The following is a 17,038-nucleotide window of genomic DNA, read 5'->3' as shown; positions in this document are numbered from 1 at the left end:
ACGTATACTTACCCAATTAAAAGGAATCCTCTAGTTTAAGGGGGGGGGAGTGGACTCGCACGAGCAAAACCATTTCTGGCTCATGCTCATCACGCGTCGAAGTTAACAACGACGCGAATGATGTCTCTTTCTAACAAAGTTTTTCTGCGACAATAAAGGAGGGCACATGCTTCTACAAAATACGATAAATAAAGATTGCATCGAGATGTTTTGTAGCATTTTGTCACAACTAGCGCATAACGAACATGCACTTTTTGTGCTGCTTTCTTGATAGCAAGTGCACGCCACTGAACGCATCTGCGCTTGCAGTTTGTCACAAAAAAAACACGTTTACTTTTGTTAACCACTCGCATTTAGCGCAACCAAAGACAAAAATATGTACAATTATTACGATTTCAACAGCTAATTTCCCTGAAAGGTTTGTTTCTCAAACAAGTGCAGCGTTAGCGTGGACAGAAAAGCCGGAAACGACCGACATGCTGTCAAGTACGCGAACACGCGTTGATTAATTTGCGAGCAGAAATCGCTTTCCAATAGCTCCAATGATCCATCTGCCTCCATCCGCACCAGCAGCTCATCGTCGTCATGCTCGGCGTATACTGAGCGCAGGCGAAGCATCTCTATGCCATTGCTTTTTCTTAAATCAACCTTGTAACCAGTCAGCAAGTAGACAGCTTCTCTATACTGCCGAATTTGATCTCCAAATACCTAAATTAAAGCCATGGGTCAATTCGTAATAAAAGAAAGATAATAGAGCGCGCACCTGCTTTAACCGCTGGTTCAGCTTCTTCAGACCCTCTACAGTTTCATACGACGTCATAGTGGTAAGTTTATCGTCGTCAGCGATTGTGGCAGCCTGCTCAAAAAGTCGACCAAAAAAGTTCAGTTTCAAAAAAAATGGTAGACCACGCAAATTTACTTACAGAGTCGTCGCCTTCAGTTAATTTGCAAAGTCTTGCACGTAGCATCTCGTTTTCTTGACGTAATTGCTCTGCATCACTTGTCTTCGTCTTGCTTTCTAGAAGCTCACGCGTCGGGTTTACAGCCAAATGCATGATCTTAGTCGTTTCGATGTTAAACTCACCACGGCCTAGCCGCTTCTCAAAAACTGCAAGATTCAATTCTGCCTTTTCAAGATGCTTCCTTAAACTTTCATTTTCCTGCTTTAATTCGGACAGCAATTTCTCCAATCTCTCGATCCGGGCCATATAATTTTGAACAGCAGCAGGTGTCGCCATCAAATTTTGGGCGGATTCCATTTCCTCAATTAACTCTTGGGATTGCTTCAGTGAGAAGTTAAGCAAGGCAAAGCGCTTTTTTTGAAGCACATTTTCCTCCTCTTCGTCAAGATGGTTGCCATACGTTTCAAAAATTTCCCTCAATTCTTTATTTAACTTGCGTAAATGTGTCGCAGCATTGTTTGAACAATTCATTTTTTCTTGAATCGCAGTCAGATGCATTTCATTTTTTGCGCAATTATTATCCGCCGTAATTAAGTCACTTTGAAGCTTTTTACATTGCTTTTCCAGCCGCAGACGTTGCAGCTCCACGTTATTCTTTTGCTCAAAAAGAATCTCATACGCGTTCTGGCGTGCTTTATACAGCTCAACAACAGCAGCTGCGGGACGGGTCTTCAGATCTTCTAGAGAAATACCACCTTCAAATCACAACTTGTTATCACCTACCACGAATGAGATATAGCTGATTTGCGTACCCTTTGCTTCATTGACAATTGGTTTAAAGTACTCGTGAAATTTTTTGTTGGCCTCTACTACAAGTAGTGCACTCTCCTGTAAACGTATCCAAAAGTGATGTAAGATCTCACTATGACAGATGTAATCAATGCAATGTACATTTTGTTTTAGTAGCTCTGCGTTCCGTTCTTCACTTTGTTTAAGCTTTTGAACCGTCTGGTACCACTTTTCCTGCAATATACAAGAGGACCGAGAAGCCTCAATCAAGTCCACCAACTGTTTCATAGACGACAGCATCAGAAATTACCCTTAGTCAAAACGTCTCTATTCTGAGGGTACCTCAGCCTTCAAATTGCGCTCTGTCGACTGCAACTGCTTAATCTGCTCATTCAGCTCGCGTACTTCAGTCGCGTGATTAAGCGTTTCTCGAGCCTCAAACAAGCTAGAAGCAGCGTCATCGGCCTCCATGCTCTTCTCCTTCAGTAGAGACTCTAGTAAACGAATCTTTGATTCAAAAATATTGTTCTCGCTCTGAGAGACACAACATGACACAAATATATACGAGCAGAGCACATAAATAAGACCAACGGCCCCGACTAACCTGCGAGCACGTCAAAGATGATTCATGAGCAGTTTCCAGCTCATCCTCCAAAAGCTGAATCTGTACACCAGAAGCAAAAGCTAAATAGAAATATAAACGTCGTTCCTCCGCATGTATCACTTGACCTTCATTGTCGACCGCACCGTTTGTGAGCGCAATTGACTACTTGCCTCCAGCGCTTTTTCCTTCCACTCATTCAACTTATCTTCTACAAGCTCTAGCTGTGACCCCATTTCTACAACTTTTTTCTCCAGCACCAATTTCTCAACTGAATGAGTGTTCGTAATGGCCTTAAGTTCCGAAAGCGTCTCGTTTCCCTCTGCTACAGCTAATTTCAACTGGCGCCTCAATCGGTCTAGCTGCATATCTCTCTCTTTAAGCTCGATATGATGGAGCTGGGACCTTGCCTCCTGCTGCACCTTCAGCATCTGTATCTCTCGTTTCAATTCCTCATTCTAGAAAAAAGCATTGTCACTATCAGCCTTGCGGTCCCAAAACCATCATCAATACTGAATATACATTAAAGACTGCAGCACTTTCAGTCTCATAGCGCTTTCGCTTATTGTTTTTCGAGCAGTCATCATTCTCCATATGCAATGCTACAAAGTTACATACACCAACCAGAACTTGAGTTGCCTATCTCTAACATCTTCATGGACGCCACTGTCAACAATACCTTCTCGTCCCTTTGACTCCATTTCATGCTCGCGACCCTGAAGCTCTTTCACGAACTCACGTCTGTTCCTGCTTTGTTCCGGCGTAATTACATCTTCATAAGAGCCGGCTCTGATCTGCAAAGTCTACGATTTAGTTTCTGCACTGAAAGACCAAAGGTGAGAGCTCTTAAACCTGTGGTGAGCTGCTATCACCTAGATGGAGGGCTTGTGATGAATCTTTTGGAATCGGCGAGCACAGGAAGGACGATGGTTGACATTCGGCCATCGCTTTTTTTGGCTTTGGCGTTTGCATATTTTTTTAGGCCACTGCTATCCCCTTTGCTAAGTTGTACACCCCGCGACATATAGCCAATCAGAACCCATAAAATATAAATACTCCCCCTGCGACATATAGCCAATCCGAACGCATAAAAATATAAATTCACCTCCGTGACCCATAGCTGCATAAAAATATAAATGCACGTTGCGTCTCATTGCTCATAAAGGCCTGGTATATTTTCCTCGTGTTCAAGTGGAAAATAAATAATTGATTTTGATTCTGTCTAGACCTACGCACAACGCCACTCGGAAAAATTGCGTCTGCAAATCTGCAATTGCACGTTGAAGTTGCGCAAGTGATTAAACTTCTTCGTGTCATGCTTTTACCGTCGAAGTCGTGCTTCACAACGACGCTATTGCTTAAAAAGATTGCATCGTTGTCGATGCAAATTTAACAAACCACGACGGACTCAAAGTATCAAATTCAACAACGTGTGTTATTTTTACAAAGCCGATGCAATGTCCGAGCTCATTCCTCGACGGAGCGTACTCTTCATCCTACACTTCCTCGAACAAAAAATTTTCATCCATAATTAATTCCCAATCTGAGCGATCGAGTCGCTGTCTTCTTCTTTTTTTGACGCACCAGAATCGTGCTATCGCCTATTTTTTCTTCATCGTCTTCATTGTCGTCCGATCCTCCCATCTACAGCACACGGAAGGCATCAGTTTCCGAGCTTCTCACAGTTAGGACGATGTAAATTTGAACCTTAAGAAATTACCATAGAGGCTATAAGTAAAATCGATTTTCACGTAATTGTTGACATGATGCTTTTTCAATCCAAATTCGCAGTGCCCGTTTTAAAGCATATACCATATCATCTAGCCACTCTTGGATTCGTTCGAGCCTTATAAGACTGTACGCCGATGGTTGCAAGAGGACCATTTTTTAATGGCCTGCCCAAGAGCCCGAGCTTAAGGCACGGAACACGGGCTTCCCATGACGCTGGGCAATAAATGCTTTGATCTATGGGACATGGGACTTTTATGTGTTCTGATTGGCTATCTGTCGCGTGCAACTGGCAAAGGAGTGGGCCTTTTTTTAAGTCCCATAATTCTTCACACAATTTTATTGGAGCAAATTTAAATTCGCAAAAATGGGTCGTTCATTGGATGAAAATGCTAGCCGATTGCAAACGCGATTCAAGTTGCTGCGAGATTCGCCTATATTGCGTAGAACACAGCCGGGTGGGATCCGCGATCCATCGGAGCAACGGTGCACTATTTTCTATTCTTAATATGTATGCGCTCAAAATACGGGGAGATCGAGAGCGACATTTAATGTCCTTATACGAGAGGAGCATGCCTCCGGACACCACTGTCTTGCTTGGGGGCTTTAACAGTGTGCAGATCCCCCAATTGGATCGACTGGCGGCCGAAACCTATTTTATTTTAGTTAAAGCAAGGTTTCAAATTTAAACAATTAAAAAAAGTTCAGTTCCTCTTTTGATCTTCCAGCGTCTAGTGCATCGTGACGCCTTAATTGTAACGGGGCACTGCGACTTGTACTGTTTCAGTACAATTTCACTTCACACTGCTTCAGATGTGAGTGGTGCCTCTCGTTAGGTGACGTACACGGTACGTATAGAGGAAGACTTCTCTTAAGGCAAGTTAGCTTAAGAGTGTAAAATGAAAACTGTATTAATATAGTTAAGTGTCTTGTTAATCTATCTTTGTAAATGCTGACTTAACTATAAACTAATACTAAACATGTAAATGAATTCTTATCTATCTTATCTTGTAACTCTCTTTGATTACTTCTACAGCTGATTAGTCTGCGGAATAAATAGACATAATGGTCTATACCTATTTATGGATAAGAATTCAGGACATTACTATATAAAGTAATATCCTCCAAATATTATCTACCTTTTAGATAACATATTAATTAACAACCTTAAAGTGTTAATTTCATGTAACGATACACCCCGTTACATCACCCCTCCCTTAAAAGACAATCACTCTGAATGTCATTAGTTGGAGTGGTCGCTAAATGACCACTTAATTTTTAAAATGTTTTTGATTGGTCAGATCCATCATTTTAAATTCCATCGCATGAATGAACAATTTATGCGTGGTGATAATAGTGTTGAACCTTCGGCTCCGGTTCGTGCAGCCGCGGGTGACGCATTGCTATCTCTTGCGGTAGACGTTCCGTCTACCGTAGTGTCTTCCACTCGCACAACACTTGGTGTTGCGAGTGCACGTGGTGATTCACCACGTGAATACGACCCCTCTTTAGAGGTCGATTATGAGTGCGAGTCGGACGAAGTGGCCGACTCGGGGAGGATGGAACAGTCGCCTGATACCGTCAGGCGACTGACTATGAGCCTTCGAATGAGAGGGCTCATTCTGATAGACGTGTGAACAGTCTATTTGGATCCGACGATGAGGATGATCCCTCATCGCCCGTACGATCTTTCGTACGGTCTCCCATTCGGTCACCTGCACATGTCTCTGTGCAAGGTGACGACGGTGGCGTAAGCCATCGTAAGAAAAGTCCTCGTGGTACCCCTACTTCAGCGGGTACCACTCAGGGGAGTGAAGACAGTAAAATGTCTAATCTCGCCCCTGAAAAGAAGCCGTGGCTTTTGCCAGAAAGGCTCATTAATAGCTTGTCTGGAGAAACTACTCCACACAATAAATATCCTTTATTTATTGCGACAAAGCTACATGGCCTTGATCCCAGCGCGAAGAACTTTCGCGCTGAGGAAGATTTCTATCTCGATGCTTTTCTAAAGCATCGATGGTTTAGTGGCAATAATAAGCGAGATAAAGTCTCGCTTATGCAAGCTTGGAGTGCGTTCATTCGCAATGTTAAAGACATTGGACGCGAAGCTTGGCTTCAAAAACTTAACGCGAATCGCGTTAAGTTTGAGAAACGAACTCCAACCGGTGCAAAGTATAAATTGCATCGGTTGTCACGTAATGCTGGGCTTCCATGCCTCACGTGGGGTGATCCCTGTCCGTGTTGTGTAGACAACTCGAAGAGGGTAAAAGGGGATGTCTATTACCTTTCTTCGCCCTGGGGAAGGGCTCGCATCTCTATTGAGATGCGTGACGCGATTGACGTTTTGCAATCGATTTACAAGCGCCAGGGGCGCGTGTTTTCCGATGGGCCTTCTGAACTATCGGATGGGTCTCGTCATACTGACGGACGAGGCCCTCAACGTCAGCAACCAGCTGGGAACGAGGCTTCCAGCTGTCATGTGAAGGTAGATAACCGCGCCAGCGAATAAGATAACTCGTTCGCTGCCCCTTCACATCACGGTGGTCCTTGATACGTTCTACAAGGAGACGTTGCCTCCGTGGGAATCCACAAATGGTTGTTGTCGAGGAGGAAAAATTAGATCCGAACCGTGTGTCGGATCTAGAGTTGAAGATCGATAAAATCGATCACTTCCTCCATGATTTGGAGGAGGGGCTTGACCACGAGCGTGGCAAGCGTCACTCGTTGGAGAAGACGGTGCAGGCTCACTATATCGAGCGGTTGGAAGACTGTTCGAAGAGTGCGTACTCCATTTTGGAGTACTAACGGAAATATTACGCTGCTCGTGATGAGCTGTCGTCAGCTCATCGCAGTTTCGAGGAAACTCGGAACCGGCATGAGAAACTTCAAGTTCAACATGAGAATCTGGTTCGCGATCACAAGAATCTTTTAGGGATTCTTGAAAAGGGTGGTCAGATCCCTCCTCGGAAGAATTTGCGTACTGATGGTACGGGCAGAGCCCACCAACGAAAAACGTAGGATGCGTTCGCATCCTACGTGGCAATTCTATTGTGTACACATTGCCGCTGCGATGCAGTACACGGATCCAATGAACTTGGGTAGTAGTTTACGGCTACCCACATTAGTGACTAAACGCTTAGGTAAGTTTACCGTAGAGAGTAGCACTAGATCATTAATTTTAAATGAATGAACATTTGCTCTTCCATGTTTGTCCGCATTCCGTTTCTGTCGGTCCACTGCGTTAGCAATGGAATCCTGAACGAAACGGATAACTGATTCTCGAGTTAGCAGAAACTCTTCTGCTAACTCATTTGTTTTGTCATTTTCAGTACGCTTAGTGCGTACTGCCATGAGATCACTCTCATTTGTTATGTCATTATCAGTACGCTTAGTGCGTACTGCCATGAGATCACTCTCATTTTCGATGTCGTTTTCTTCGACATTGACATCACTCGCGTCGTTGATATTTTCGACGCGTGATGAGCATGAGCCAGAATTGGTTTTGCTCGTGCGAGTCCACCCCCCCCCCTTAAACTAGGATCCCTCTAATTGGGTAGGTATGCGAGGTAAGAGAATGGTATATGCGTTGTAGACGCATGCACGAATTATTGATGGCGAATATGACCATTGGTAAAAACTCGCTCCAATTCGGATACGATTGGACGTAACCTCGAAGTATCTCTTCGAGGACGCGATTGACGCGTGCCGTTTGACCATCTGTTTCTGGGTGATCAGAAGTTGACATAGTCAGCCGTGTTCCGAGAGATCGGAACACGGATTGCCAGAACTCTGCCGTAAACCGTAGATCTCTATCCGAGACCAATTCACGGGGTATGCCCCCGTGGAGTTTGAATACCGTGTCGATAAAGACACGGGCACAGCCTGGAGCCGTGATCGACTCTGGTACTGCAACAAGATACACCATCTTGCTGAATTTGTCTACAAAAACAAGGATTCCATTGTTTTTGTGATCGTCTTTGGGAAATCCGAAGACGAAGTCCATAGATACGGACTGCCAAAACTCTGCAGGATGTGGTAGAAGTTGAAGAGGTGCACGAGATGAAGGGCTAGGCTTCACCCGTTGACATACCTCGCAAGCACGAATGTACTTGCGCACGAACTGATACTGGCGGGGCCAGTAAAAGTCGCGACTTACTGTGAGATAAGTCTTCTCACGTCCACGATGTCCACTTGTTGGTGCATCGTGACACTCATTCATGATGCGCAAGCGCAAATCATTGTGACTTGGGACGACGACACGTGGAGTGTCGCCGGTAACGGCTGTGTAATACAATAAGCCGTTGCGTGTTGTGTATCGATCGGATGACGATCGGCATAAAGCCGATTAATCTTTATAAGATTTATTGGATGGATTCATTAGATATTCCATTAAACATAGAAGGTCATTATCTTCTGGGTAGCTTGTTTTATGTCATCGACCAAGGTTGATGACGGAACACTCGTAGTGAGTGTTGCAACATTGGGATTATTTTCACTGTTGGAGTGCACTGCCAACTCGAAATCAGGTCGGCGTGTTACGCATCAGCGACGCCATTAAGCCGTCCTCGTTAATATTCGACAGAGAAATTGTACTCCGCGAACAAGGATAGCCACCTCGCCATTCTTTAACCGGCAAGGAGGCGTTCCGAGCGTGAAATGCGATGTTCGTGCACAAATCCATCGCGTGACGAGGAGAGGACATTACCCACGAATGCTCGTTCCACAAGCCGTTGTGACAAGCACCCACGGTGTGACTACGCCAGTCGATCCATGGCTCATGCTTGATAAGCCATGGCATCCCAAGGACGAGATCACACCGATCGTTCATATCCAAGACAATAAACGGTTCTTCAGAGTCAACTCATCAAATTTGATTATTAAGGGTAATAAAACCTTACGGGTCGATACGATCGATCCTGTCGCTAGGTGAACGTACATCTTGCTGTTGCTCTTCGAGTCTTCAATAGCCTTGGCGTACAACGCTTGATTCTTCTCCATAGTGGCCTTAGTCACGAAGTTGTATGACGCGCCCGAGTCAATCAAGAGCGTCATGGGGTCTTCGTACTTCTTCACCTTAGCGGTAACCACCACCAAGTTTAGCCGCACAGCGGCCACAGACAAACACGACAGTGTTGTCCTCGGGACTTGTTCTCCAGGAAGAGGAGAAGGCAATTTTCTTCCTTTCTTGAGAGCGAGTGTCCTCCCAGTAGGACGTCCCGCGTCTACTGAGAGACTTCGTTTCCCGACTCTACGACGCTCACTGCGTTCAAAGGTTGCTTCGTCGAAGCAGGCTTGTCATGGACTGTTTCCGTGGGTTCTTGGGGCAGTTTCCGCGATAATGCCCAAGCGCATTACACCCGAAACAGCGGCCACCGGCCTTCGAAATTCCCCCAGCGCGGACGCGCCCGTTCGGCTGATGATATCTTCATGTGGGTGGGTCCTTCTGCATATTCTGTCGACATGACGTTAACCCGGGCCGATCTCGTGCATTGATCTCCCAGCAAAGCTATGTGCACAGCTTCAGTGAACGTAGTCGCTTGGCGGCGAAAGAGTTCTGTGCGAACAGGACCGACTCGAACACCGTCCATGAACACCGTGACCTTTGCTTCTTCCGACAACGGAGCCTTGGCCATGGCAGCTTTCAAATTTTGGAGCTCAATGACATAGTTCTGTAAGGAGCGGTTTCCTTGCTTGCTCCGCAAGAGCATCGAGCGATGAAGGTAGGCCACGTTGGCAATCAGAAATGTCGTTCGCATCTCCTGAGCATGAAGTCCCACGAGACAAAGTATCCCGGAATAGACGTCTTTGGCCAAAGCTCACGCCCTTGCCCGACCTCCCAGGTTCGAAAGGGCAAATGCCACTTGAGACTTCGCGTCGCGAATCTGGCCTGCGCTCAGCGCAATCTCGATCTCCCGGATCCAGAAGACCAAGCTATGCGCTTCCTTCCCGTCGAACCCTTTGTTGGTCGGCAGTCAGGGAAGGGAACCCGATAAAAGTCTCCTCGCCTAACAGGCTGACCATCCTTTCAAGCATCGCCCAACGGGCATCGGACAGGTGAGGATAGCCCAGCCTGAGAGGCATATAGTCTTCAGCGTCATTAATCCTGAGTGTCATCAGATTGTTTCAATCCTTGGCCGCGGTATTGACTACAAGTGCTACCAGTTGTGACAGGGCCACACGGCAACTCACAGAGGAAGTTCTAAACTGATATATATATTGAGATCTTTTAGCAATATAACTACAATAATATATCAGGCTACTAAACGTTACTAATTTAGTACTACTAAATAACAATACTCCGTACTTGAGGTGCCGACAAGTGTCAGTTGTACCTAGCTGTGTTTTAACGCTGGTCGCGTGTGAAAACGAACAAGCTTTTGACGTGAACTAAAGCATTACTTTTGCAGCGGCCATAGACATGTCCAGCGTAAAAATAATTTTTCGCTCCGGCAAGAAAATGGAAAAAATCCTGAAAAGTACCGAGACGTACCGAATGCTTATCTTAAAGCCGAAAAAGAAGCGAATTTGGACATCTGTATCCGGTTCCGCAAGGAATGCATATTGTGGAGGAGATGAAGACGAAGCTAGGTGTGTGTGCTTCGCACAACAATGAAATGGTTTTAAAGCTGGAAAATGCACTATAATTTGAAGCAAGCAGGGAGATTGCAAAGCACATTGTTGCACCAGAAGCTGGTGGACATTTGTTTTCAAACAAAGCCTAACACACATGTGCGTGTATTTTAGATGGACAAGTGATCACATAATTTAAATTTTCGGTGTATACGTGGATGCCCTTTTGTAACTGGAACTGGTACAACGAGGTTGAACATTCTTTAATGAACTTACTTTTCTATCAGTGGAAATGCTCGGATGTGCTCGTAAGGTTTTGGGCATGTGCATACAATACAACGAAGATTATGGATACACATTTGATCAGGAACCCAGAATTGTGGCATGCTACATGAGCACGGTCTTGAAATGGCGTATGGTGTACGTACACCCATCGACCAAAACTGGAATGATTCTGAATCAAAGATCGATTACTTACCGGCTACTGGAGGAAACAGAGTGGTGACTGTGAATCACTTGTTGGAAGTTCACCACGGTTTTAACGCCGCGCGAGACCGGAGATTTCTTTTGCGGTCCACAAAGCATCAAGATAACTCATCAGCCCACAACTGGTGACTGGAAACTGGCCAAGAAAATTGTCAGGTACCTATTCGGCAGAAAACATCTTCGTCTTTGTATGGTTGGGAAAACAAATGACTCGAATGCATTGCAAATTGTTAGTTACAGTAACGCGGATTCTGTTACCGATAAAGGTGACAGAAAGTCAGTTACGGTGGATTAATTACGGTCGACGATATGCCTTTGAGCTGGATGTGCAAAAAAACAAGGTGGTGTTTCGCTCTCTACAATGGAAGTTGAGTTTACATCCGCTTCAATTATGGTTCCAGAACTTTTGGGCATACGCGAACTGCTGCAAGAATTGAGTGTGAGCTTTAAAGAACCGATGTCTCTGCGAGTGGATAACCAAGTTGCTTTAAAACAACTTGATGGCGAGGAGCATCAGCCAAATTGATGTTCGGATCAAATTTGTCGGTGATTTTAGTACGCATAGAATTATTAAACCCGAATATCGAGAAACTTTGAATATGCCTGCGGACATACTTACAAAAGCGTTGGCTGCACCAAGACTAAAAGATGAATTGCGCCAAGTGATAAGTATAAAGTAAATCGGTTTGAGTCGACGGTGGTAGAGCAAGGATCAAATGTTTTGTCATGAACAGTGCCAACGAGGAGGAGCGTTGAAAGGCAAGCTTCATGGTGATGAGCCAACAAAGTGGTACGAGTGCTATTTTTGGTTATCGTGCCCTCCATTCAGAGATGCCCTCCATTCAACTATCGCCAAGTTCATACAACATGAACTTGACGAGATGAAGGAAAAAGTGCACCTGGTGATGAGGTATCCCTCATCATCTTGAAGTACGCCGAAGGACTGTAGGGGTTTCAATTCCTGATTTCTCTGCCGTGAAGATCTGTAGCAAGCTAGAGGATTATGAAACTAATAACACTCTCCCTTTTGCCACTTTTATGCTATCACTAGTTGGTACGTTCCGTTCTACTCCTTACATTGTGCGTTGTAGTGCAAGGCCGCTTTATTAGCGCCCGTCTTGACTTAATAGCACAAGTAGTCCTCCTCATCACCCGTCTCTCTTCGCGTTTCAGCGAGAATGAGCATCAATATCGATTGGGCTCATTTCCTCACCTCTCCGAATATCATCGGAGGCTGGCTGAGCTTTTGGCGCAGGGACCTGGTAGGCAAACCCTGGCCAGGCTCTTTACTAGCCCTCCTGGGTAATTAAGAGCCAGACCCATAATTAGCAAGTAAGATATCGGCACGTAGATGAAACGATGAGGTCGGGGAGTTTATTCATGATATCAGTTGAAGCAGTTTGAGGCGTTTGAGCTAGGACAACGTATGGCCGCGTCCGACGCACATAGCCATGTTGCGGCCGATTTCACCACTAAGACTCAGAATGAACTTCGGCGTGAGCAGGCTAGGAACGAAAATCTCAACAGAACTGTTAAGACGCTCTCTCTCGATGCCCATCGGATGAACCCTCCCAAGTTTGATGGGCCAGCAGCTTATATTATCATCCAGTAGCTATTATACGTAGAGCAATGCGGTGCAGCTTATCGATAGGTGCAGCTTATCGAGGACAACTACTGGATGGTGTCACACGCCATGTCCAATTTGCGCTATAACCCTCTAAGGAGTTACTCGGAACTTAGGGCGGACAATAAGGCGTTCCCTTCATGGTCGATCTTTAAGACAAAGATTCACGCCATGCATCAACAGTCGAACATCGAAATGTTGCTTCAGGCGAGCGTCTTTGTAGCGCGACAGGCGAAGCGATCTCTGCAACAATATGCGCAGGAGATGCGCTCGTTGTCGGTATCCCTTAAGTGGGTACGATACCGGAGCACACAAAATTATATACAGACTGCGACATGGCTTATCGCAATTGGTGACGCAGACGTAGTCTGCTACAAGTGCAGCAAGCGCCGCCTTACTATGGCTCGCTGCTATGCCAGAGTAACTGCTGGCGCAAATAAGCCCAGCAAGAAGGCTCCATACCAGAAGGGCGATGGAAAGAGCCAGTGTTCCCGATGCACGAGTCTTGCATCGACCCCTGACGGCTCGGGAGATGCTGGAGCGCAGTAGTGGCCCTTCTGACGCGGACTCTGAAGCTATTCCCAAGTTCAAAGTTGTCGAAAAATGGGTAGCATAGTTCCTGAGGTTCCAAAAATTCAACTTAGCTGGTCTACAGCGTTTGATTACGCGGCTATGATCATGCGATGACAATTCTCGTGGATTCGGTGCATGATAGGATTTTGTGAAACTTGCGCCTCCAAGAAAGAGGCCAGGGATGAACAAGTCGCTTTGCCAGGATGGCAAGCGAGAAGAGGCGTTCGTACATTCAGTAAACGGCGCGCTCGTAAAGTCTAAGGGGAGTTCAAGTTGAGCTCGCCTTCAGTTTGAGTGAATTTTCTTGTAGAGAGAAGTTCACGATGCTAGGTATGGAGAGTCTGTATGACCTCATCCTTGGCATGCCATGTATGGCAAAGCATCAACCATGAATAGAATGGTGTACACATACAGTTAGCAAACCTACATAAGCCCTTGAAAAGGATGTGCTCCCTGTGAGAGGCCTATACAACTGATGTCGTGTCCGACACAGTCGGGAGTGCGTTGACAGAATGTCAAACATTACCAGGTTCTATCCAGAGCTTAGAGCCTGGTGTAGCTGAAAGCGGCCCGACAGAAAGTCAGCTGTCACAAGGATGCCAATCGTAGAGACTGGTGTAGTGAATAGGATAGTCATGGGTCCAATGGTCCTGCACAGAGCCGAGAGCCTGTGGCAGTAGATAGTGAGCTGACGGATAGCCAATCGGAGCAAGAACCGGCACAGAGCCGCTAGCATCGTGCGGTTGGAGCGGTGCCTTAGCTGAGAGAGCAACGGCAGCTACTTCCAGGTCAAAGGTCGCGATGACTCGAAAACGAGTCCCCGTCAAAAAAGACGATCAAAGGCACGTCTAAATGAGTGACCTTTAAATCAGTTCCGGTCGAAGAAGACGGGCCTTCGAACAAGATGTTCGAGGTCGTCGAAGACAAAGTGGCGAAGACGTCCTTAGTTGAGGTGCTCCTGCACGTTTTGGGACCTGCCGAGAAGATCTTAAATCTCTTGGAGATGACGTTGAATCCGTTATGTCGGAACTTAAGGAAACGAGGTAGTCGCATCAGCTCCATAAGTGAACTTGCTGGAATGTTGCTAGTCGTCATAATGGATGAGAGTGTCTTGGAAATCGCAAGAAGGAATAGTTCGCCTTGAAGGACAGCCCGTTATTTAAAAGTTCTGTGGAAAAACCGAGATGTGTTCCCAGAACGAGTGCCGATCCGCTTACCGGCCGACAGGGGCATGAGGCTCGAGATTGACCTCGAAACTGGTACCAAGTATTGTGTGACCACGCAACAACCGACACTTGTAGTAACAAGTCATTTATATATATATATATATATATGAGTTCTTCGACAAGCGAATCAAGGCGGGAGAACAACTCGCCTAACGGCAGCCTGAACTTCTGTGTGCTAAGACACAGCTTATTGTAAGCGTCAACACGTGCCATTCAGAACACGAATGGGTGGCACGTGTTGACGCTTACAATAAGCTGAACACGTCCTCCATGCTGGCGCAAAGATATCGTTTCGCGGAAAGACGTTTTGTTGGACTCTTTATAAATTAACTATATTTTCCGCGTTGGATTTAAAAGACGGCTAAGATCAGGTACTCATGAGAGAGTCCGATGTAGCGAAAACGGCAGTAAGTGGCTTGAGCTGCCTTAAGGGTTCAAAAGCGCACCGGCGATATTCAACTGAGTGGTGGCTCACGTGATGTGCCCTACGCGCTCCATTACTTCGACGATATATTCCTGCATAGCAAGGCTTTGCACGAATATGTCGTAGAAGTAATGGGGCGATTACGGGTTGAGCGAAATAGAGTCGCACAAGCGTCATTTGGACGCTGTGTTGAAAGCTTTCGGAGACGCCTAATTGTACGTTATTTTTCAAAAATGTGTGATACGGGTTCCTGAGATACCTGTGCTGGGTTGCATCGTAGGTACACATGATGCATGACATGCCCATAAAACGTAAAGTCTATATAAGAATGACCTGTCCCAGGTCACGTGAAGGAGCCACGCCAATCCCTAGGGCTTGATTACTACTTCCATATGTACTACGAACTCCTAAGAGCACTGAGTCGGGCATTCAATTGTCGGTACGTTTGCGTGCGAGCTTTCATCGTTGTCTTATCGACAACGGCCTGTTGCTTTATTGCACGGATGCTGCGAATACTCCGCGCATCGTTGTTCCTCATGATGAATATTTACAGTATCCAATCGTCTATGAGGCCCTGATACTGTTGTTGGTGGTCATCTCGGTAGAGAAAAGACCTACGGCTCCGCGAGCCAGATTTATTGGTGGTCCAAGTCTTACTAATGGGTAAAAATACGTTCACGCATGCGAAACTTGCCAACGGGTTGAACCCTCGGTCCATGCTGGCGCGCCACTGGTCAGTCTTTGCGTACCCACAGGGTGTTGAGAGTTCAATTGTATGGATTTTGTGTTTGGCCTTCCGAAAGATTCGGCAGGTAATACTGGAATCGTGGTAATTCTTGGCCGGTTGAGCGAAATGGCTCATTTAGCGGCTGTGCCGGAGACGATTGATGGTAAAGGCACAGCAACGAAACTGTTTACTGATCGCGTGTTTCGACAGCACGGTTTGTCTGTGGCAATTGTCTCTGATCGAAACCCCCGTTTCAACGGTAAATTCCTGAAATCGATTTTTCCGAGTGCTTAACTTCAGATTGGACATGTCCACCGGACATCCGCATACATGGGTCAGAACAAACGTGTCAATCGCGTCATTGCAGATGTTCTGCGCTGTGTGTGTGCTGAGACACCCAATATGCTTGCTGATATCAGCCCTGTTACCGTTCGGAAACAAGTACGCGTAATTTCTCCCAACGCGATCAGTGTATGCGTGACAATGGCTGATAGCCAAGGCAATCAGAAAGAACAAGCGGATGCCAAAGGCAGAAGTTGTATTGATTCTTATGTGGTCGGAGACCGAGTTTTGCTAAACGAAAAAAATCTACCTACAAACTTGGTTTCCGCAGTCTTTAAGACCAAATTGCGCCGCGCTTCATTGGACCATGTGCGGTCGTGGCCAATACAAGCCTAGCTTACACGCTAAACCTTTCTCGCAAACTGCGTACACCCTTCCCACGTGGACACAAAGACGCTTGTGCCGAGACAAGCGGCCGTGCGCAAGTTGCTGTATCCTCACGAGGATCCCCAGCTGGCTCTTTAAACGAGGTTGTCGACGTTCCAACGCTGAAAGACGGTTTTAGACCGCGTCAAAAAGCCCGCAATCCGAGCAGAGCCCTCGCAAAGAAGTTACACCTCGTTCTTTTTAGAGCATCGAATACCACACCGAGATTTTGGCTCCCTCCCGCGTTGCTCGATGAGAGGGAACCTTCAGTTTCACATGGAGAAGCTTTTAAAAGCGACGTCGTCGCAAGGGCCAATATCAGTATGATGGTGAAGTGGCTTGGGTACCCCTCTCCAAAAAACTCTTAGGATTTTAAGGTAAGACTGCCCGTACGCCAGTGTCGTTTTTGAGCACCGCGCTCAGGGTCAACTTGCGTCAAACGACGCTTCCCACCAATTGAATTTGAATAGATGGGTCTCTATCCTCAGTGCGGCTTTAATCCATGGTTCTTACAAAACAAATTCAGAAGCTTGATCTCAAATTGGACAGTTAAGGGGTGTTTATAAATAGAAATTCTAATACACAATCTAGATTTTTGTATGTTCCCTTCCTCACCAGACTGTTGAGATCGGTTGTCGATTTTCGCTAACATTTCCTATTTGAGGTTGGATAACGAACAG

General features: G+C 46.0%; 1 protein-coding gene across 1 annotated transcript; it reads right to left on the bottom strand.

Moving 5' to 3' along the window:
* Positions 1–314: 314 nt before the first annotated feature.
* CCR75_007998 (uncharacterized protein) lies at positions 315–4,176 on the bottom strand (the record flags this gene model as incomplete). The annotated part of the gene is made up of 11 exons (XM_067966053.1): positions 315–708; positions 764–856; positions 924–1,657; positions 1,715–1,790; positions 1,854–1,970; positions 2,034–2,225; positions 2,296–2,355; positions 2,439–2,750; positions 2,815–2,894; positions 2,972–3,086; positions 4,105–4,176. 11 exons carry the CDS (start codon positions 4,174–4,176, stop codon positions 403–405), a joined length of 2,157 nt encoding a protein of 718 aa, XP_067822949.1. The 3' UTR covers positions 315–402.
* Between the last annotated feature and the right edge of the window lie 12,862 nt (positions 4,177–17,038).

The sequence above is a fragment of the Bremia lactucae genome, linkage group LG1, assembly GCF_004359215.1.
Source record: "Bremia lactucae strain SF5 linkage group LG1, whole genome shotgun sequence".
NCBI classification, from domain to species: domain Eukaryota; phylum Oomycota; class Peronosporomycetes; order Peronosporales; family Peronosporaceae; genus Bremia; species Bremia lactucae.
The sequence above is the reverse complement of the archived record's forward strand: the minus strand, read 5'-3'. Positions and strand labels throughout refer to the sequence as shown.